Source organism: Dama dama, chromosome 8 (assembly GCF_033118175.1).
Source record: "Dama dama isolate Ldn47 chromosome 8, ASM3311817v1, whole genome shotgun sequence".
Taxonomy (NCBI): domain Eukaryota; kingdom Metazoa; phylum Chordata; class Mammalia; order Artiodactyla; family Cervidae; genus Dama; species Dama dama.
The window spans coordinates 48,116,910-48,140,543 of NC_083688.1; the positions used below are offsets into that span (position 1 = coordinate 48,116,910).

Sequence of the window (23,634 nt, forward strand, 5' to 3'; positions counted from 1 at the left end):
TGGTGTTCATGTATGGGTTTGGGTTTCCCTCAGCACATACAAACCGGATTTTGCGTCCATTCACCCATTTCAGGAGTCATTCATCAAGTCTTGACATTTGTACTCGCTTTGTTCTTAGGTCCTTTTTTAACTTTTATATGCTGTAGTTTCTTGTAAACTGTAAAGTGAGGGTAGCCATACTGTCAATATTTAAGTGCACACAGTTTTGAGAAATTGTAGCTGACTAAATGAAATAAATATTTATTGACCACTCACTCTGCGCTGTATTAGGTGCAGGATAAATGAACAAAAGTCTACTATCATAGAGCTTATAATCTAGAGTAGGGGAAATAAATTTTCATTCAATTAAAACAGCGTCAGATAATCATATGCTGTAGGAAAAAGTATGAAAAGCAGATGGAGAGGGCTAAAGTGGGGTGCTGTTGTATATAAGATGATCAGGTGGGCCTCTGAGAAGGTGATAATGAACAGGCCTAAATGAAATGAGGAGGTGAACTATGTGAATATTTGGGAAAGGAACAGCAAGTGCAAAGGCCTCAGAAACAGTCTTGCCTGTTTTATGAGAAGCAAGGGCTTTGTATTACAGTCAGTGAGGGTGAGAGTGATAGGAAATGAGGTCAGAGGTAGTGAGGGCTTTTTCATAGTATCTGGGAGTCCATGGTGCCATCTTTGGATTTTATTCTAAGTGTAGAGGGAAGTCATTTGAGATGACTTGATCTGATTTACATTAACATAAATATTCCAGCTTTTGTGTATCTGTATGATGATTATTTTCTACTCTTGCTTTCTTCATTGCAGCTGTTGTTGTTCAGTTGCTCAGTTGTGTCTGACTCTGCGGACACCATGGCCTGCAGCACGCCAGGCTTCCTGGTCCTTCACCATCTCCTGGAGCTTGATCAGAGTCATGTCCATTGAGTCAGTGATGCCATCCAACCATCTCATCCTCTGTCATCCCTTTTTCCTCCTGCCTTCAGTCTTTCCCAGCACCAGGGTCTTTTCTAATGAGTTGGCTCTTCGCATCAGGATGTCAAAGTATTGGAGTTTCAGCTTCAGCATCAGTCCCTCCAATGAATATTCAGGGTTGATTTCCTTTAGGATTGACTAGTTTGATCTTGCAGTGCAAGGGACTTTCAAGAGTCTTCTCCAATACACAGTTCAAAAGCAGGAATTCTTCGGCACTCAGCCTTCTTTATGGTCCAACCCTCACACCCATACATGACTTCTGGAAAAACCATAGCTTTGACTAGACGGACCTTTATTGGCAAAGTAATGTCTCTGCTTTTTAATATGCTGTCTAAGTTGGTCATAACTTCTCTTCCAAGGAGCAAGCATCTTTTAATATCATGACTGTAATCATCATCTGCAGTGATTTTTGAGCCCAGGAAAAGAAATTCTGTCACTGTTTCCAATGCTTCCTTATGTATTTGCCAAGGAGTAATGGGACTGGATGCTGCAATTCATGGGGTCGCAAAGAGTCGGACATGACTGAGCGACTGAACTGAACTGAAATGGGACCGGATGCCATGATCTTAGTTTTCTTAATGTTGACTTTTAAGGTAGCTTTTTCACTCTCCACTTTCACTTTCATCAAGAGACTTTAGTTCCTCTTCGCTTTCTGCCATAAGTGTCATCTGCATTGCTGACGTTACTGGTATTTCTCCCAGCAATCTTGATTCCAGCTTATGCTGCATCTAGCCCGGCATTTTGCATGATGTACTCTGCCCGTGAGTTAAATAAGCAGGTTGACAATATTCAGCCTTGACATACTCCTTTCCCAATTTGGAACCAGTCTGTTGTTCTGTGTTCAGTTCTAACTATTGCTTCTTGACCTGAATATAGGTTTCTCAGGAGGCAGATAAGGTGGTCAGGTACGCTCATCTCTTTGAGAATTTTCCACACTTTGTTGTAATCTGCACAGTCTAAGGCTTTATTGTAGTCAGTGAAGCAGAAGCAGATATTTTTCTGGAATTCTCTAGCTTTTTCTATGATCCCTTTGGGATTAGAATGAAAACTGACCTTTTCAGTCCTGTGGCCCCTGCTGAATTTTCCAAATTTTCTGGCATATTGAGTGCAGCACTTTAACAGGATCATCTTAAAAGATGATTTGAAATAACTCAGCTGGAATTCCATTACCTCTGCTATTTTTGTTCATAGTGGTGTTTTCTAAGGCCCACTTGACTTCACACTCCAGGATGTCTGGCTCTAGGTGAGTGATCACACCATTGTGGTTATCTGAGTCATTAATATCTTTTTTGTATAATTCTTCTGTGTATTCTTGCCCCCTCTTAATATCTTCTACTTCTATTGATATTATATGATGTGAAGTTGCTCAGTCGTGTCTGACTCTTTGCTACCCCATGGACTATAGCCTACCAGGTTCCTCTATCCATGGGATTTTCCAGGCAAGAATACTGGAGTGGGTTGCCATTTCCTTCTCCAGGAGATCTTCTCGACCCAGGAATTGAACCTGGGTCTCCCACATTGTAGGCAGACGCTTTACTGTCTGATCCACCAGGGAAGCTCATTCTGCTTCTATTAGGTCCATACCATTTCTGTCCTTTATTGTGCCCATCTTTGTGTGAAATATTCCCTTGGTATCTCTAATTTTCTTGAAGAGATCTCGTCTTTTGCATTCTATTGTTTTCCTCTATTTCTTTGCATTGATCACTTAGGAAGGCTTTCTTATCTGTTCTTGCTATTCTTTGGAACTCCGCATTCAAATGGCTATATCTTTCCTTTTCTCCTTTGCCTTTCACTTCTCTTCTTTTCTCAGCTATTTGTAAGGCCTCCTCAGACAACCATTTTGCCTTTCATTTTCTTGGGGATGGTCTTGATCACTGCCTCCTATACAATGTCACGAACCTCCGTCCATAATTCTTCAGGCACTCTATCAGATCTAATCCCTTGAATCTGCTTGTTACTTCTACTGTATAATTGTAAGGGATTTGATGTAGGTCATACCTGAATGGCCTAGTGGGTTTCCCCACTTTCTTCAATTAAAGTCTGACTTTGATGATTAGGAGTTCATGATCTGAGCCACAGTCAGCTCCCAGTCTTATTTTTGCTGGCTGTATAGAGTGTCTCCATCTTCAACTGTAAAGAGTATAATCAATCTGATTTCAGTATTGACCATCTGGTGATGTCCATGTGTAGAGTCGTCTCTTGTGTTGTTGGAAGAGGGTGTTTGCTATGACCCGTGCATTTTCTTGCAAAACTCTGTTAGCCTTTGCCCTGCTTCATTTTGTACTCCAACATCAAACTTGCCTGTTACTGCAGATATCTTTTGACTTTCTGCTTTTGCATTCTAGTTCCCTCTGATGAAAAGGACATGTTTTGTTTTTTTTTTTTTTTGGTGTTAGTTCTAGAAAGTCTTGTAGATCCTTCCATGCAGTTACCCCTTACTGGATGCTTTGTGGTGTGAATTCAAATCCCCAGCTACAGAGTATGTCAAGCAATTTTGAGTTCAACACGGGATGTAATTGTTGATTGAGGTGGTTCTATTGATGCATTCTACAAAATTGTTGACTAGTCTGTGTGCGCGTGCTAAGTCGTTTCAGTCATGTCCAATTCTGTGACCCTGTGGGCCATAGCCCACCAGCTTCCTGTATGGGATTCTCCAGGCAAGAATATACTAGAATAGTTTGCTGTGCCCTCCTCCAGGGGATCTTCCTGACCCAGGGATCAAACCCACGTCTCTTACATTTCCTACATTGGTAGGTGGGTTCTTTACCACTAGAGCTACCTCAGAAGCCCTTTGTTAACTAAAGTAAAAGTGAAGTCTTTCAGTTGTGTCTGACTCTTGGCAACCCTGTAGCCTACCAGGCTCTTCTGCCCATGAGGTTCTCCAGGGAAGAATACTGGAGTGGGTTGCTATTTCCTTCTCCAGGGTATCTTCCTAAATGGCCTATTAAATGTATTTTTTGACATAATACATGATTTACTTGTGAACTTAATAGAAGGATTTCTTTTGTTAAATTCACCAAACATTTTCTCATAGAACTCTTCTCAGACATAAGAAAATATCTACTGAATTGGCTCATTCAATTGAATCGTTCTCCCTCCCCTGCTCTTCCCCCAAGATTTTGTTTAAGGCAAATAAAGGAATCTTTGTGACAGTTGACAGTGTATGGTACTCATCTGAGTTCTTAGCAAAGGATAGAGTTATGTGTCAGAAGCTTAAAGGTGATAAACTCTGGTTCAGTTTTAGTAGATGATAGTGCTTCCATATATCATAGGGGAAAAAAATCTGTTTCGACAATAGGAAAAGATCTGTAGTATGTTAAAACTCAGCAGAGATCTGCGGGAAGCAGTAATTCAGAATTCAGACCACCTATGCTGCCAAAAATATATCTGATACACCACCACCTATTGAATGTTACCGCCAAAATAATTGAAGCTGAATCTGGTCAAGCTTGTGGATATGCCAGTTTAAACGGGGGATAGAAGAACATGTCAAATGACACCAAAGGAATACAATCTGCCAATATGGAATATGGGAAATTCTGTAGGACAATTGACCCAATTTCTTCAACAAATAAATGTCAAATAAGGAAGATTGGGGGTAGGGGGACTGTTGTAGATTTATAAGATTTAAGAGGCATTATTTACATTTCGTTTTGAACAAACCAAATATTAAAAAAACATACAAGACTGGGAAATTCAACTGAAATACCTACCTTAGTAAAGATTCATACTGAAGATTAGAGGTAAAATATGTTTGTGTTTTACTTTAAAATGATCCAGTGAGGGTAGAGGAATAGAGTATATAAAACAAAATTGATCATTTGTTGATAATTATTGGACTGGATAAGTGTAATTAGGAATTTGTAATAGTATTGTATCTAGTTTTTCTGGATGTTTGAAGTCTCTGTGTATTCTTTCTGTATCTGTACACACACACACACACACACACGTATATATACATGTGTATGTTTATTTTTTAACTTTTTATTTTGTATTGGGGTATACCTGGTTAACAGTTTTGTGATACTTTCAGGTGAATAATTAAGGGACTTAGCCATACATATACATGTATCCATTCTCCCCTAAACTTCCCTTCCATCCAGGCTGCCACATAATGTTGAGCCGAATTCCATTTGCTATACAGTAAATCCTTGTTGGTTATCCATTTTAAATATAGCACAGTGTACAAGCCCATCCCAAACTCCCTAACTATCCTTTCCCCCAACCTTCCCCCCACCTCCCCATAACCATAAGCTCATTCTCAAAGTCTTTGTCTGTTTCTGTTTTGTAAGCAACTTCATTTGTATGATTTCTTTTTAGATTACACATATAAGGGATGCCGTACAATGGTATTTCTTCTCTGACTTACTTCACTGTAGGTCCATCCATATTGCTGCAAATAGCAGTATTTTATTCTTTTTAATAGCTCACTAATATTCCTTTGTATATATGTACCACATCTTCTTTATCCATTCCTCAGTTGATGGACATTTTGGTTGCTTCTATGTCTTGCTGTCATATGGGTATATTTAATTTCTGCCTTTCATATAATCTTTACAAGTGACATTTTCCTGATTTACTTCTATGTAGAAATATACTTTGATTTTTTTGCTCACTTCAGAACCCTTAATATAGATTGAACAGAACCATAAAGGCTTCAGATAAATAGGCATGGCTATGACTTTGTATTCAGTTCAGTTCAGTCACTCAGTCGTGTCTGACTCTTTGCAACCCCATGAACTGCCACAGCACGCCAGGCCTCCCTCTCCATCACTAACTCCCAGAGTCCACCCAAACCCATGTCCATTGTGTCAGTGATGCCATCCAACCATCTCATCCTCTGTCCGTCCCCTTCTCCTGCCCTCAGTCTTTCCCAGCATCAGGGTCTTTTCAAATGAGTCAGCTCTCTGCATCAGGTGGCCAAAGTATTGGAGTTTCAGCTTCAACATCAGTCCCTCCAATGAACACCCAGGACTGATCTCCTTTAGGATGGACTGGTTGGATCTCCTTGCAGTCCAAGGAACTCTCAAGAGTCTTCCAACACCACAGTTCAAAAGCATCAATTCTTCGGTGTTCAGCTTTCTTTATAGTCCAACTCTCGCATCCATACATGACCACTGGAAAAAACCATAGCCTTGACTAGACGGACCTTTGTTGGCAAAGTAATGTCTCTGCTTTTTAATATGCTATCTAGGTTGGTCATAACTTTCCTTCCAAGGAGTAAGCATCTTTTAATTTCATGGCTGCAATCACCATCCACAGTGATTTTGGAGCCCAGAAAAATAAAGTCAGCCACTGTTCCCACTGTCTCCCCATCTATTTGCCATGAAGTGATGGGACCGGATGCCATGATCTTTGTTTTCTGAATGTTCAGCTTTAAGCCAACTTTGTCACTCTCCTCTTTCACTTTCATCAAGAGGCTGTTTAGTTTGTCTTCACTTTCTGCCATAAAGGTGTTGTCATCTGCATATTAATACTGTTTTAAATCAACCCTTTGGTCAAAACAAATACAGGATGAATTTTAACCACAGATTAATAAGACTTTTAAATTTTTAAGCATCACTCGTAAATATTTCTTTCCTGAAATAAAACAAGGTTTCAAAGTTAACATAATCTCTTTATTGGGACCTTTTTGATCAATAGCATAATCTTCCCAGCACTCTCAATGATCTCTTACAGGGATTATCTTTGTGAAAATTTTGGTTGAAAGAACATCTTCTTGACTGAATCAGGAACTGAATTACTGAATGAGAGATTAGTGTAATTATAGGTGTTAGTTTCCAATAAAAACTGACTGTAAAAGGGAATTAACTGGACAGTTTGTCCTTACTGATATGGTTGTGTTAGGAACCAATCAGGAAGATTATACCAGTTATCTTTGACAGGAAATTTAATATAAAGACATTGTTAAACAGAGATTGGAGAATTAAGGTGATACAATTTCTGACAACATATGTGAAATGTTGCCAATTACTTGATGCTTTTGAACTGTGGTGTTGGAGAAGTCCCTTGGACTGCAAGGAGATCCAACCAGTCCATCCTAAAGGAGATCAGTCCTGGGTGTTCATTGGAAGGACTGACGAAGCTGAAACTCCAATACTTTGGCCACCTCATGCAGAGAGCTGACTTATTTGTAAAGACCCTGATACTGGGAAAGATTGAAGGCGGGAAGAGAAGGGGATGACAAAGTGGTTGGATGGCATCACTGACTCAATGGACATAAGTTTGAGTAAGCTCCGGCAGTTGGTGATGGACAGGGAGGCGTGGCGTGCTACAGTCTGTGGGGTCACAAAGAGTCAGACACGACTGAGCGACTGAACTGAACTGAGAGAAGCTGAGAATCAGAGACTCAGTGCAGTGTCAGGACTTTTACTGGGGGCTGACCACATGGGCACCCTCTACCTGAGTGCTAAATTTCACTCCCAAAGTGAAATTTAGCACTCCCAAGGAAAGAAAGCTGTTGTGGCATAAGCCATGTTGCTTACACAGTTTAGACATAGTAGACAGATTTATCATTTGGGGGAATGTTAGAAATCTACTTGAAATCCAGGTTCCAAAATGCCAACCAAATATGGGAAAACTGCTTGGAAATGCAAAGCACAATAAAATAATTACATGAACAAACAAAAGTACCTGTTAAAGTTGCTATAGTTGGCAGCACTTAAAATTGGCAATTAGTATTTTTAAAAAGCTGCATAGCTTAAAAGTTACATAGCTACAAGATGATTCTTTGTTGATTAACTTTTAGCAGTTTTATTTAAGAGGACACAATAGATTTAATAAATTGGAATTCAGTAGACAATCCTAGATTTAATTAACAAAATGTAATTATGCACTTGATTTACTCTTTGGGCAGTGTCCTGATACTGTTACAACTTTAATTTTAAAATATTAACATACCTTTCTTATGTAGAAGTCTATTTTCCACTCTTGAGGGGAAAACATAGAAGAATTGGATCATGGTATCCGTTCAGAGAATGTTTTACTGCTTGATTACATGTTTTGGTTTCACCTATTTATAAGAAGTAAATTACATGGTATTCAATTTAAGAATAGATGAGTACAGAAACACCATGTTGGGAAAAATAAAGATTCCCAAACAGAAAAATAACACAACTAGCTGCACAGCTCTGAGAATTTAATAGTAAATCAACTTTTGGGGCTTCCCTGGTGGTTCAGTGTTTAAGAATCTGCCTGCCAATGCAGGACATATGGGTTCTATTCCTGATCTGGTAAGATCCTACATGCCTCAGAGCAACTAAAGCTCTGCACTACAACTGTTGAGCCTTCAGGTCACAACTAGTGAAGCCCAAAGGCCCTGGAGCCTGTAGCTGCACAAGAGAAGCCTCCGCAGTGAGAAGTGCACACAGGACAACTGGAGAAAAGCCCACGCAGCAATGGAAGGGTCAGCTATGCTTCAGACCGTTTATTGATACAGCCTTTATGATATGTGCAGAGATAAGGCAGTCGTATTATGGTGCACTTTCCACATTCCCAACCTTCAGTTCACTCAGTATATCCTTAGATTATCAGTTTATATATAGAAGGATATAACTCGGGACTATGAAGTCAGGTGAAAGAAGTGCGTGGAGCAAGGTATGTGGGCAGGGGCTTGAAGCATCCATCTCTGAGAGTGCCACTCTTCCCAGTCCCGTGTATTCACTGGCCCAGAAGCTCCCAACTTAATTTTCTTTGGAGCCCTTCTATCATGTTTTGACTTTATTAAAGTTTGATTTTTCATATTAACATCTTTATGTTTAAACTCTTTCCTTTTTGGAATAATTTGTGAATTTAGAGTAATTTCTGCCAATATCCTGCTTCTTAAACAGTCTTCCCTTTAAGAATTTGGTGTAAAAATTAAATTATACATATACTGAGTGTGTTTGTATATGCATAATATTAATCAATGAGTGCATAAATCATGCTTAACCTTTGGGGAATGAGACATGTGACATTTTACTTTTCATTTTATATCTTTTGGGGAGGCACTATTTGAATAATTTATAATATACATTGTTTTTTGGAATCAGAACTAAATTATTCATGATATTAGATTTGGTAGTGATTTATTGGATATGACACCAGATGCTCAAGCAACAGAAGAAAAAAAAACGGTAAACTGAATTTCATCAAAGTTAAGTTTGTGCATCAAAAGACACTGTCACCAGAGGGAAAGTCAACACATAGTGAATTAGAAAAACTCAGTTTCCCCCCTGTGTATTTCTCCTGTGTGTCTCCTTTGCTACTCACACAAAACACTTCACTTCTTGTCCCCAGACACGTGGAGGTTTTTCCCACACCGGGTGATTGTGTCACGCCAGCTGCGTGTCTTACAACTTAGCTCAGTTCTCGCCCTGTACCTGGAGATAGTGCTGGGCCCACAGGCCAAGGGCTCACTCCTGCAAGACTGTGCCCGCCCTGCTTTGGATGCCTGTGACAAGCAGTGGGTCCCCAGGGTAACCCACAACTTCTGTCCCATTTGGCTACAAATCAGAGGTTCCCATAACTCTCTACTTGGAATCGATTAATTTTTTTGAGAGGCTTATAGAACTCAGGGAAATGCAGTAACCAGTTTATTAAAGGCTATGATAAAGGATACAGATGAAGAGACACATAGAGTGAGGTCCCAGAGGGTCTTAAGCACAAGAGACTCTGTCCTCACAGAGCTGGTGTGTGCCACCTTCCTAGTCTGGATGTGTTTGCCAACCTGGAACCTCTCTGAATCTCATACTATTGGAATTTTGTGGAGGCTTAGTCACATAGGCATGATCAGTTAACTCCATTTCCAGCCCCTCTGCCCTCTTCGGAGAAGTGAGGAGTTGGATAGCAGAAAATTTTAAGCTTCTAATTACGGCTTGGTCTTTCTGGTGACCAATCCCAATCTAGAACTGTTGTCTCCCTCACTCCTCACTGCTGCTTTCAGATTATTATTTATTCACGTTTTTGTGAAAGCCAAAGCTTCTTTGAGCCTCATATTCTTAGAGTACAGTGTCATCCTCTGTCTGGTTGCATTATTGTTATTTCATGGAAGACATGTTTGCTTATAGTGGATGCTATAGGCTACCCAGACTCCTTTCTCTCTCCCTTCATAACTAGAGCTGTTGGGAGTTCTTTTCTTGACAGCTCTATGGATATTGCTTGTAGTTAAAAGAGAGTTGCATCTTCCAAGGTCATGCCCTTTGCTTGGGGAAACTCACATCCAAAGTCATGTTGATTTGGGAGTATAAAGGTCCAACTCGTGAAAAGACAGCCTTCAGAATGGGAGAAAATAATAGCAAACGAAGCAACAGACAAAGGATTAATCTCAAAAATATACAAGCAACTCCTACAGCTCAATTCCAGAAAAATAAATGACCCAATCAAAAAGTGGGCCAAAGAACTAAACAGACATTTCTCCAAAGAAGACATACAGATGGCTAACAAACACATGAAAAGATGCTCAACATCACTCATTATCAGAGAAATGCAAATCAAAACCACAATGAGGTACCATTACACGCCAGTCAGAATGGCTGCTATCCAAAAGTCTACAAGCAATAAATGCTGGAGAGGGTGTGGAGAAAAGGGAACCCTCTTACACTGTTGGTGGGAATGCAAACTAGTACAGCCACCTTGGAGAACAGTGTGGAGATTCCTTAAAAAACTGGAAATAGAACTGCCATATGACCCAGCAATCCCACTCCTGGGCATACACACCGAGGAAACCAGAACTGAAAGAGACACGTGCACCCCAATGTTCATCACAGCACTGTTTATAATAGCCAGGACACGGAAGCAACCTAGATGCCCATCAGCAGATGAATGGATAAGGAAGCTGTGGTACATATACACCATGGAATATTACTCAGCCTTTAAAAAGAATTCATTTGAATCAGTTCTAGTGAGATGGATGAAACTGGAGCCCATTATACAGAGTGAAGTAAGCCAGAAAGATAGACCATTACAGTATACTAACACATATATATGGAATTTAGAAAGATGGTAACGATAACCCTGTATGCAAGACAGAAAAAGAGACACAGGTGTCCAGAAAAGACTTTTGGATTCTGTGGGAGAAGGCGAGGGTGGGATGATCTGAGAGAACAGCATCAAAACATGTATATTATCAAGGGTGAAACAGATCAGCAGCCCAGGTTGGATGCATGAGACAAGTGCTCAGGGCTGGTGCACTGGGAAGACCCAGAGGGATGGGATGGGGAGGGAGGTGGGAGGGGGTTTCAGGATGGGGAACACATGTAAATCCATGGCTGATTCATGTCAATGTATGACAAAAACCAGTACAATATTGTAAAGTAATTAGCCTCCAGCTAATAAAAAAAAATGAAAAAATAAATAAGTAAAATGACAGCAGACTGAAAAAAAAAAAAAATAAAGGCCCAATTCCTTGCCCCAGTTTAGAACAACTCTCAAAGGCCATCCCATCTCCAGAGTTCCCCATATAATTGAAGTCTTTGTTGCAACTGGGTGGTAATTCAGCTTCTCCTGCTCAGTTCTGATTCCTTCTGCCAGTTTCCATCTCAGAGTCTGCTTCATAGGGAACCCCACCTGTGATCCAAGAAAGCAGACTCTAAAATGGGACTTTTCAAATCTGGATCACCTGCAGTCTGGCTGGTAATGAGGACCCTCTCACTGGTGCTAGGTAAAGCACTAACAGCTCCTGTTGAGATATTGGGAGACAGACACTGAAAGGCTGAGGTTAGTCACTAAGAAGAAGTTCAGTGTTAAGGCTGGAGGGCATCATTTTTTGGTAGTATATAAAGAGAGTGTCATTGTCTCTGTCTCCAGCCAGAGAGCCAAAAAGGCTGATGTCAGGTCTGAGACTAAATAAGAATAGCAGAGCTCTAAAAGTGGACAAAACACTCAGTCTCAACATGTATTTTATACAAGGCGAGGGCCCTAATTGGGAAGGATTTCAGTCCTAAGAAACTGAGCCAGAACTTCTGGGTCAGTGCACTCAGGCAACTTGAAATCCTAGATTCCCCTGAATCCTTTGGGCCTATAGAAGTGGTCCAATCCTGTAAAAAAGTTAGTGCTACCTGTTGCTTGAGGGAGATACAAAAACTGTTGACTTATTAGAAGTCAGCTGCTACCCTCCCTTTCCTTCCTAGACAACACACCAATAACTGGGTTAAGTCATACATCAGCTGACGAGGGAAATGCTGGGCCTGCTATGGGAGGAAAGGGACACCTCAAATAATCAAAGGACCTAGCCAGTATATACCACCAGTAGGTAGAAGATGACATAAATAACTAAATTCTGAGGGGTCTTAGATCAAGGGTTAGGGCTGGGTAGCAGAGTGTAATGGATAGGATTTACCACAGATCATGACTGCAGCCATGAAATTAAAAGATGCTTGCTCCTTGGAAGAAAAGCCATGACCAACCTAAACAGCATATTAAGAAGCAGAAACATTACTTTGCCAACAAAGGTCCATCTAGTCAAAGCTATGGTTTTTCCAGTAGTCATATATGGATGTGAGAGTTGGACAATAAAGAAAGCTGAGTGCCAAAGAATTGATGCTTTTGAACTGTGGTGTTGGAGAAGACTCTTGAGAGTCCCTTGGACTGCAAAGAGATCCAACCAGTCCATCCTAAGGGAAATCAGTCCTGAATATTCATTGAAAGGGCTAATGCTGAAGCTGAAACTCCAATACTTTGGCCACCTGATGAGAAGAACTAACTCATTGGAAAAGACCCTGATGCTGGGAAACACTGAAGGTGGGAGGAGAAGGGGACGACAGAGGATGAGATGGTGGGATGGCATCACCGACTCAATAGACATGAGTTTGAGCACGCTCTGGGAGATGATGATAGACAGGGAAGCCTGGCGTGCTGCAGTCCATGGGGTTGCAAAGAGTTGGATATTATTGAGTGTCTGAACTGAACTGATCGATATGGGAATACTATCCCATAATATGGAATACTCCGACTAGGATCTGGGGAGGCAGTGCTAGCATTCTGCTAGGATGGCTCACATTAAGTGGTGTAGAAATGGCTGCACTATTGTGAAACATGGTGGAAGAAGGGATCAGAAGGCTCAGAGAAGTGAGTGTGCTAGAGTAGGTATTCTACACTAAGCCCAGAAAACTGCCCCACAGGAAGGCTCAGAGAACACTTCACTAACTCAAGAAGGAATGTGAAAGGGGTACCAGCATCACTGGAAAGGACTGAGGTGAAGGGAGTGAGGTACTTGACTCAGGTTCAAAATGTAAGGGGGTGCCAAAAAGCTCAGTAACCAAGATAAATAATATTGTAATGATATTTAAATATTAGTGCAGAAAAATCCAAGATGAACAAGATGTCAAAATTTTTAATAAGGACAGGATCAATATTACTGATTTTTCCTTTTGCCTCAGACTCCAATATGGTTCAACACAGCCCTGTTACTCATGGTGACTGTCCTTTACAGGCCTTAGGTGATGGCAGCAGAAAAAGTTACATAGCTGACTTCCATGTGAGCAATGGTGATGATAAGATCCCAAAATAGAGGCCAAGTGGTGATGTGTAACCCTCAGAAGCAAGGTGGGTACAATTGTAGTTAGCACAAGGTCGAAATGGCTGCATGGGGGCTCCTGCCCTGTGAAAAGATACAGAGGCAGTTAATCCAACCGGCTGTCCTTAGAGGCAAGATTGATGGGCAGCCTACAAGGATGTTGCTTACTCTATACAACCAAGAGAAATCAAGGGTGGATTTCTTCAGGAGGCTGAAGGCAGCTATTCCAGTAAATTTTTTTTAAATTGATCCTTTAATAGTTTCTGTGCATGAGCTAGCTTTCAGATGTAGAACTCTAATTTCAGACTATTTGATTGAAACAGATCCCCAGGAAGTGGGCCCATATAACACCATGGAGCTAAAGAATCCTCTAGTACTTCTTCAAAGACCCCTATCATTTGCTCTGGTAAGTGTACATTGGGGAAAGTAGAATAACCAAATGTTTTGAGTCCTATGGACACTACAAGTTGACACTGATACCCAAATTGTCATAATGGTCCCTATTAGAGTGGAAGTCTAGGGTCACAAGTGGAGTCTGGGCCCAGGTCTGGCTCATGGTGCTAAGTATCATTTCCCAGGTTCCCAAATGTTTAATTGGAATGAATATAGTTAGAAATTGGCTAAACCCTCATATTGGTTGCTTGGCCTGTGGAATAAGAACATAGTGGGGAAGGCTAATGAATACTCCGCCAAGATAGCAGATAAGAAACATTTTCATAGCCTAGGAAGTATGGCAGATATTAGTGTCTAAAGACCTGAAGAATACAAAGGTTGTGGTCCCCATCATGTCTAAACTGGAGTCTGGCCCTTCAAAAGGCTACACAGACCCTGGAGGATGACAGTGAATTATCACACATTAAACCAAGAAATAGCCTCAGTTGCAGTTACTGTGCCAGATGTAGCTACAGCAGATTAACATGACCTCAGGTACATGATAAGTAGGTACTGATTTGAGGAAAAGAGTTGTTTTCCATCCCTAACAAGGATTTAAAACACTTACTTGAGCTGCACAAGTGTATATATTTTAAGTTTGACTCCTGGATTGTGTTATTTCTTCCATAATATGGTCTCTCGTAATAACTATCATAATACATATAGTCTTGAAGGATCCAGACAGCAGAAAGTCATAGCAACTCATCATATGGATGGGCATTGTGTTAATCTTGTCAGTCAGACTAAATGACCACAAAATGTTAGGTATACTAGAGGCTTTGGAAAAACATATGTATTCCAGAGAGCAGGAGATAAACCCAATGAAAATTGAGGTCTGCTTTGTTAGTTATATTTATAGGGCAGGATTTCCCAGTGGTGGCACTGTTGACATACTGGGTCAGAAAATTCTGTTGTGGGGAGCCTTCCTGTGGAACATAGGACTCAGCAGTACCCTATGCTCTAGACACCAGTAATTGCTCACACATAGAAAAAATGACAATACGTAGTGGCTTGAGTAGTTACAGATGTTTCTGCTATTTTAGGAGCACAGCAGTATCACAGCATGCCATCTGTATCTCACTCCTCGGGTGAGAGTTCCTGGGTGGAGTGACACTGGGTCAGTGTCAGGTGGAAGAGCTGTACAGGAAATGAGGGTGGGAATAGGAAGGAGGGCCTTCTAGTAAAAGAGGATTAGGTTGTGACAACCAAAAATACCTCCAGACATTGCCAGATATCCCTGGGAGACACAGTCACTCCCAGCTGAGAACCAGTGTTTTAGGGGTAGTGTCCAGGGGCATGCCGGGGCACCCCCTCCAAAGTAAGGGACACACTGTTGCATCTTGCACCTCCCATCACTAGGAAAGAACACTATGCCTTGTAGGTTTCTTTGGGTGACATAAAAAACTGCCAGCTTTGTACTCTATAGCAACTGTCGTTAAATTGCCAACATATCTAGGTTGACTCTGGTACCTGCCTAAAACAGATTACCTGTCATTGACCCAATGACTCTTATCCGCTGAACATCCCTTACCCTATTTCACAAACCCTATTTCTCTAGTCCTGACATCCCACCTTCCTCTACCTTCTGCCAGTTTCTTAGTTCAGCTAGTGAAAATAGCCATCCTAAACTGAATCATTAATGACAAGGTTTCTTGCCATTGTACGGTGCATCTGTCATTGAGAATCCAGTGGCAAAATTATGTGGCAGGTCTCTGTATTAGATAGCAAGACAGTTCAGATTGCTTCATTCAGTATTAATTATCCATTCAACAATGTTGTTCTGTCAGGTACCACATCTCATACCACTCTTCCCCTGTTACTCCATTCACCAACCTTTCTGTTTTTGGAAGCCCCGTGTTCGTGCTCACCTTGGCACACTGGCATTTGCCATGTCTGGAATACCTCTTCCCCCTTGTCCTCATTCCCTTATTTCATGTACGTACCTCTTCAGAAGTCATCCTCCCAGACATCTTGCTTTTTCTGCCTATCCTGTCCTGCCACCCTGCCCACTCCCCTTACTTTGCCTTATTTTTTTAATAGCATTTGATAGTACCTGAAATTATGCAAACACATACAGTTTTGGTTTTTTTCTTTTTTGGCTGTGCTATGAGTCCTGTGGGATCTTAGTTCTCCCACCATGCACTGAACCTGCAGTGGGTTAATTGCCCAAAGCATGGAGTCTGAACCACTGGACCGCCAGGGAAGTCCCCAAATACAGATTTTTAATCTCTTTCCCTCAAAGATTCTGATCTCTGTGAGCACAGTATCTTATTCAACATTGTATTCCCAGCGTCTAAAGTGATGTCTGGTATATGATAGGTCCTTATTGGTTATTTATTGACAGGTTTTCAAATATTTTTTCAATAAATGGATGGTGAAATTTACCTTTATTTTAATTAGGGTTCAACTGTATATACATACCAGTAGGAGATACCTATTAAGACATTTATTGGAAGGAATTGGTTTACACAATTGTGGGAATCAACCAATAAACAAGTCCAGAATCTATTGGGCAGGCCATCAGTAAGGGCAAGCTGGAACTCTGGCACAGGCTGAAGTTGCACAGGTGGAATTTTCTTAGTCAGTGAAGTCTCAGTTCTGCTCTCAAGACCTTTCAGCTGATTGAATTAAAACCCACCCAGATTATCTAGGACTATCTACTTAAAGTCAGTTATATCACTTGAGCACATCCACAAGGCCATTATAGCAACACCTAGGTTAGTATTTGTATGAATAACCGGGACTGTAGCTTAGCTACATTGACACATTGGAAGACCATCACGGCATTCTAGGCATCTGGACGCTTCTGAGACACAATCCTCCTAGCTACCTGGGACACCTACTTATGTGTGCTCTGAATCTAGATATTTTACCATTACAAATCAAAGACTGCTCTTGGTTGATGACTTTTAGTTAGGAAAAAAAAGCTAGTTAATGAATTCACACTAATATATTAATATATGCTTTTCAGTTCTAGTTAGACCTGGTATAGCTGAAAGGAAGAGAGATCACCCAAGCTACTGCAAGAAAAGTAGTATCTACAGAATGACTCTTTGGAAGCTCAGAGCTGGAGGTGGTTCTGGATTCAAGGTGGTGGTGGGGACTCAAGCAACAGGAGTATGTGGTTCTTCAGACAAAGTGACAATTTCCACTGATTTTGTTAGTAGCAACTACTTCAAGTTAAAATTTCCAAGAGAAGGCATCTTGACTTAGCCAATAGCTTCCTTAGTTTTAGACAGGTTGTGCTGTATTCCAGGCCGGGTTCTAGGTAGCTGGCCAGGTACCTGTCACTTCAGAACAACCCAGTGCTGTTCCCCTGAACAGAGTTTGGTCAGGTCAGTTGAAGCTGGAAGGGAAAGTCAGGCATGACAGACACATTGACCAACACATTCAGAACATCATCTTGGGGTTATCTGTTATTTAGCTGAGTAATGCCCAAATTTTCAGGAATAAAGCTCTAGTTTTGAAAGTTTAGGCATAACTGAAAGGCAGATAAAAGTAGATGTTTTGCCTGGGGTACATAGAGTCTAAAGTACCTTTGATTTAGGAGATTTCTGGAAAGCTCAACACTTCACATCAGGACTGTGGTCACTTTGTCCTGTGACAGCCCCTTTATCCCTGAAAAGATGGGCTTGATAAATTGTCACTGCTTTTCAAGCAGCATAGAGCTTCAAGGCCTTTATCTCCAAAGGTAATTTGTGCAGTACAGCTAGCATTTAACATTCTGAAAAATTATATCTTATTCTTTGTCTAGAAGGGCTTCCCTGATAGCTCAGTTGGTGAAGAATCTGCCTGCAATGCAGGAGACCCTGGTTTGATTCCTGGGTCAGCAAGATCCACTGGAAAAGGGATAGGCTACCCACCCCAGTATTCTTGGGCTTCCCTGGTGGCTCAGCTGGTAAAGAATCCGCCTGCAATGTGGGAGACTTGGGTTTGATCCCTAGGTTGAGAAGATCCCTTAGAGTAGGGAAAGACTACCCACTCCAGTATTTTGGCCTAGAGAATTCCATGGAATTCTAGAGAAGTCCCTAGTCCATGGGGTCACAAAGAATTGGACACGGCTGAGTAACTTTCACTTTTGTCTAGAAAAATCATGTATAATTGCTACTTTGCAATATTTTTTTTTTGAGACTGATAAGGATTATATTTTCCTTCTAATTGGATGTCATCACTCTCAATGATTTGGGTTATAAATAGGCAGGGAGGGGCAGAAAAGCCCTTTTGATTAAAAAAAAATAATTTTATTTATTATTTTTGGCTGTTCTGGGTCTTTGCTGCGTGGTTTTCTCTCTAGTTGTGGCGAGTGGGGGCTACTTTGTGTGTTTGTTTGTGTTTGTTTGTTGTGGTGCACGGGCTTCTCATTGCAGTGGTTTCTCTTGTGGTGCACGGGCTCTAGGGCACTCGGGCTTCAGTAGTTGCAGCTCTGGGGCTCTGGAGCACAGGCACAATAGTTGTGGTGCAGGGGCTTCCTTACTTTGTGGCATGTCGGATCTTCCCAGATCAGCGACTGAACCTGTGTCTTCTGCATTGGCAAGTGAATTCTTTACAACTGAGCCACCAGGGAAGGCCCCCCCCACCCCCAACTTCTGACTTTTGAAATAAAAAATGTGTAGGAAATCCATTTTAACTAATATGTGATTAATATTTATTAATATTGGAAATGGAAAGTAAAGGGTGGCTTAGCTGGTGGCTAAGTGGTAAAGAATCTACCTGCCAATGCAGAAGATGCAGGTTCGATCCCTGGGTCTGGAAGGTCCCCTGGACAAGGGAATAGCAATCCACTCCAGTATTCTTGCCTGGGATATCCCATGGACAGAGGAGCCTGGCAGGATATAGTCCTTGGGGTTGCTAAAAAGTCAAACACGACTTAGCAACAAAACAACAAGTTATTAAAAAAAAAAAAAACTCTTATTTCTTACTGTCTAAAAATTCAAGTTATTGTTTTATAAAAGACAATTCAGGGGGGTACTCTTTTGCCCCCTTCTGATGCCTATGTCAGAAGCTTTCTCTATCTCCTTTATACTTTAATAAAACTTTATTACACAAAAGCTCTGAGCGATCCAGCCTCGTCTCTGGCCCTGGATTGAATTTGTCTCTTCCGGATGCCAAGAATCCTGCGTCTTATCGTTCAGCAACAACCTTTCATCTTGGGGGCTCGTCCGGGATCCTTCAGGACGAGATGGGCCTGACAGTCTATGTGAGCCTACTTCTGCTGACTCCAGAAATCCTGAGTCTGCCATTTGATCCTCAAGACAATGCCTTCCTGTCCTGGGCTCACTCCTATGCTGCATTCCACAGTCGGTCTAACTGCTGGGTCTGCGGAGCACTCCCCTCTTCATCAGTGGAAGGCTTCCTGTGGTGGACATCTCCACTTCAGGGAAAAGACTTTCTCCAAGTCTGCGAATACCTTCGACAACAATCACATGTGATGCCTCTTCTTCGTCTGATGACATCTAACAACCCTAGAATGGACTGGTGCAATACTCTGTACCTTAACTATGGACATAATGTGACTTTTCATTTTGATTTTAACTTGGTTTAATGACTATTTTGCCTTACATCTGTAACTGTATAATGGGGTTTTCTAACCGTCTAAAAGCTTTTAATTTACAAATAGTTGTCCGAGCTCCTATGAGTGCCACAGCCTCCTCCAACTATTACTTGGAGCCCCTGGATCAGACATCCTCACTATGAGGATTAGGAGAATATGTTGCCTCACCAATTTGGGGACAACGCCCCTTGTCAGCTCGGAAGCAGTTATGGAATGAGAACGACGCCCCTTTTCCCTAGGCAGCATAATTCTCCTAAAAGGAAAGGGGGGAATGAGAGTCATTTCCTAGGCAGGTTGATAAGAAGTCTAGGGGTCCCCAAGGAGAGAGAGGTCTGGGATATTCAAGGAGGAAGAAAGGACAAACTTTTTTTACTTTTCTTCCTCTACATTCCTTAGGATTATATAACAATAATGTATCCTGCCTGAGGACAGTCTTTGGATCAAACCCTCTGGCTAATTCTGTTATCTTAAAACATAAATTATGGGAGTAGGTCTGGTCTTTACAAGGGTGTATCCTGCCTGAGGACAGTCTCTGGATTAAAACTTCTGGCCAACTCTGTTACCTTAAAATGTAAATTATGGGAGTAGGTCTGGTGAGGTCTTTACAACCTCCAGACATTCTTTGGATTCATTGGAGAGTATATAACTCCATTGCTAACACTAGCAAAGGGGGTACTCTTTTGCCCCCTTCTGATGCCTATGTCAGAAGCTTTCTCTATCTCCTTTATACTTTAATAAAACTTTATTACACACACAAAAAAAAGACAATTCATTTTTAGATTAGGAGAAGGGAGTCTCCAATGATCTTTGACCAAGTCTCTCATATCTCACTTTCCAATACATGCCCTTGCCCTACAAAAGTAACTTTTAATACCTAGGAACCTAGAGAAATATGCACATAATACAAAGTGGCCAGCAGGCACAACTTATATCTTGGGAAAGACAGAGGACATGTGATGCCTACTTTACAAATGCTTTTCATTTTTTTTTCCCGTTTATAAAAATAATACATGCTCATAGCAAAGTATCTGGAAAATACTAAAAATTATTAATATAAAGGAAAAAAATCACTCAATTCTATCATTCACAAACATTCATTCTTAACATTTTGGTGAATTTCCTTTTCATATTTTTTTACATGACAGTGATGTCTTGTATAAATGAGTTTATCTTTTAAAAAATTATAAATCAAGAAATGCAACATTCTTGCTATTCTTTTTGTCAACACGGGTGAATTCTTTTAGTTTATTGGTTATTGATGGACATAACACCTTTCCTTAATTCATTATTTCTCATTTATTCTTTTTTTCTTTTACTTTAAAATATGCTATTTTGTACATATAAAATAATATATGTAATCTATGTGTAGGTTATAAGCCATTTAAGGAATATCTATGGAAGGAAAGTTATGACCAACCTAGATAGCATATTAAAAAGCAGAGACATTACTTTGCCAACAAAAGTCCATCTTGTCAAGGCTATGGTTTTTCCAGTGGTCATGTATGGATGTGAGAGTTGGACTGTGAAGAAAGCTGAGCACAGAAAAATTGATGCTTTTGAACTGTGGTGGTGGAAAAGACTCTTGAGAGTCCCTTGGACTGCAAGGAGATCCAACTGGTCAGTCCTAGAGGAGATCAGTCCTGGGTGTTCACTGGAAGGACTGATGCTGAAGCTGAAACTCCAGTACTTTGGCCACCTCATGTGAAGAGTTGACTCATTGGAAAAGACCCTGATGCTGGGAGGGATTGGAGGCAGGAGGAGAAGGGGACAACAGAGGATGAGATGGCTGGATGGCATCACCGACTCGATGGACATGAGTTTGAGTGAACTCCAGTTGGTGATGGACAGGGAGGCCTGACTGCTGTGATTCATGGGGTCGCAAAGAGTTGGACACGACTGAGCAACTGAACTGAACTGAACTGATGGACCCTCTGCCAATCTAAGAACTAGAATTTATCAACAATTGACTTAATAATCTACATGTTCTTCTCTTATCTCATCCCCTTCCTCCTCCAACTATTGTTTAACCTAAATTAAACAACTGAAAACTTTAACCCATCAAATTGATTTTTTCATTGATGCTATTAAAATGTCACTTTGGGGAACCTCCCCAGTGGCTAAAATTCTGTGCTCCCAATGCAAGGGGCCCAGGTTCAATCCCTGGTCAGGGAACTAGTTCCCACACAGCCAAAAAAGAAAAAAAGCACCTCAGTTTTTTATTACTTTAAGTTTCTACTAAGTATTTGTATTCTGAGTCTGTCACACAGCAAAGTAAGTTGTTTTGTGATGTCTATAACCTGACCCTTACCTGCTTTACTAGGCTGCTTCCAGTAGCAATTTCCCTATTAAATAATTACGTTCTTCAGAGTCCAAAGCCAGTGTGACAAGGTTATGCTTGTACAGCTGATGTTTAGGAGAAAAAAAAATTCCTGATTTAGGAATGACACTTAGGATTATCAGAAGCATTTCATTAGTGTTAGTGCTGACAATCAGGACTTTTTTAAGAACTTAGAAAAGAGTGGCAGAGTTCCTGCTGTGTAACTTAGTAACTGTGTGACCTTGTACAATCTTACATATAACCCTGTCCTAGCTTTTTCCCGTCATTTCTTAAATGAGATTAGCAACAATTTATCCACTTTGTGGGAGTTATGGGGTTAACAAATTACCCTCTTCATGTGAATTTCAATAGCGACTGGGAATGTATATTGTAGACAAAACTCTTAATCAAATGGTAAGTAGTTAAAAAGAAAGCGACCTTGAATTACAGAGTGAGGGATGAGACTTGTAACTGTTAACATAACTAAGCACTGCAACAGCTGAGACGTGCTGAGGAAAGTTTTTGGCCTCAAAACGCCGTCTGGTGGATTTGGAGAAGGGGGTCTGAAGGTCTGAGGCTTCTTCCAGTCCTGAAACCTCAGTGTTTCTTTCAGCGACTGTTTTTAACTGCCCTGGTGGAATCCACTTTCCTCCACGGCAGAGTTACTCGCTATAGGGCGCTAAGGCTCACGTAGTCCTTTTCGGGTTTACCACGGAAACCGTCGGCGGGAGCAACCCTGGCTCCTCCCTCCGCCCACAATGCACCTCTCTGTTCTACCTAGGTGGCTGCTCTGTCACGTGTCACCGGCCGCGCGCGCTCCCGCTTGGCGCTTGCGCGGAGAGCGGCCCCAAGCTATTTTTCTCCGTGGCAGCGGTGACGAGCGGAAGTGCTTGGGAGCGCCAGTTCCGTCTGTGTGTTCGAGTGGACAAAATGGCGAAGATCGCCAAGACTCACGAAGGTAAGCGGTGTTCCCGTTGTTACGTAGATTCTCCACTGCCAACCTGCTACGACTTTGTTTTCCTAGGTTTCTGCCTCTTCCTGTGGTTTCTTTTCTGGGGGTCCGAACTCGCGCTTCGGGCTCCGGGTTGTCTGCTCGGCGCCAGAGCCGCAGGCCACTGCCCCGCGTAATGGCGTCCTACTCGTACACCCCCGACAGGCGCTTTGTTCCGCGTTTGGGTGCTGCTACTTCAGCATTGCTTTTCTTCTCTGACTGGGGGTCTCGTTTAAACAGCTCTCTAAGGATAATTCCTGGGTAAGGGAGCGGGGACAAGGGCGTGGGAACAAAGTCTCTCTCACCTCTCGGAACTGTCGTTGGCATAGTCTGCAGGGGAGGGTCAGAAAAGCCCTGAAATACGGCAGCCGCTTTCCGGGCAGCACTCAGTCGAGTTTAGTCAAACTGAAGCTCATTACTCTTTAAGCTTGGTTAATTTGTATGTCTTCAGGCGTCTAAGATACACCTTGGTTTTTTTCTGGTTGTTGTTCGAAATGATTTGGAAATACAATCTGGTAGTTTTCTCCACCCTTGATTACTTTTAGTGTAATAGGGGCCTTTTTTGAGACTGATTTTTGGTGGAACAGAGAAAGGCACATTAATAATAGCCAAAGCTTTTGAACAAGTTGGTCGTTTTGTGAAATACAGAGTGTGCAAAATTAGGAAAATGTTGGAAATAGGCTGTCGTCCCCCTTCAGGGAGTATTCAGAAATGACAGGAAGTAGGGGCGCTTTTGAGAAAAGACGAGGTATGGGAAGTTGGAACTGCATTCCTTGATTTTTTACTTGAAATCTGAAATTTTCATCAAACACTGCTTCGAAGAGTTACTTTTATTTCGGACGTTTTTTACTTTTATTTCACATGTCGTTTCTGGGTTCGTGGCGTGG

At 41.4% G+C, this 23,634-nt stretch overlaps 1 protein-coding gene across 3 annotated transcripts in view; it reads left to right on the plus strand.

Annotated features, from left to right (window-relative positions):
• Positions 1 to 13,804: 13,804 nt before the first annotated feature.
• SF3B1 (splicing factor 3b subunit 1) overlaps positions 13,805 to 23,634 on the plus strand; it is a 43,490-nt gene continuing 33,660 nt past the window's right edge. For 2 of the 3 annotated variants that reach the window (XR_009693888.1, XR_009693889.1), the window contains exon 1: positions 22,558 to 22,714. Coding sequence is in view for 1 of the 3 variants with exons in the window: in XM_061149081.1 (XP_061005064.1) it covers positions 22,687 to 22,714 (28 nt within the window). In the remaining 2 variants the exon portion in view is untranslated. Of the gene's footprint in view, positions 13,863 to 22,537; positions 22,715 to 23,634 lie in introns of those variants that run through there. The other variant, XM_061149081.1, reaches the window with a different exon arrangement.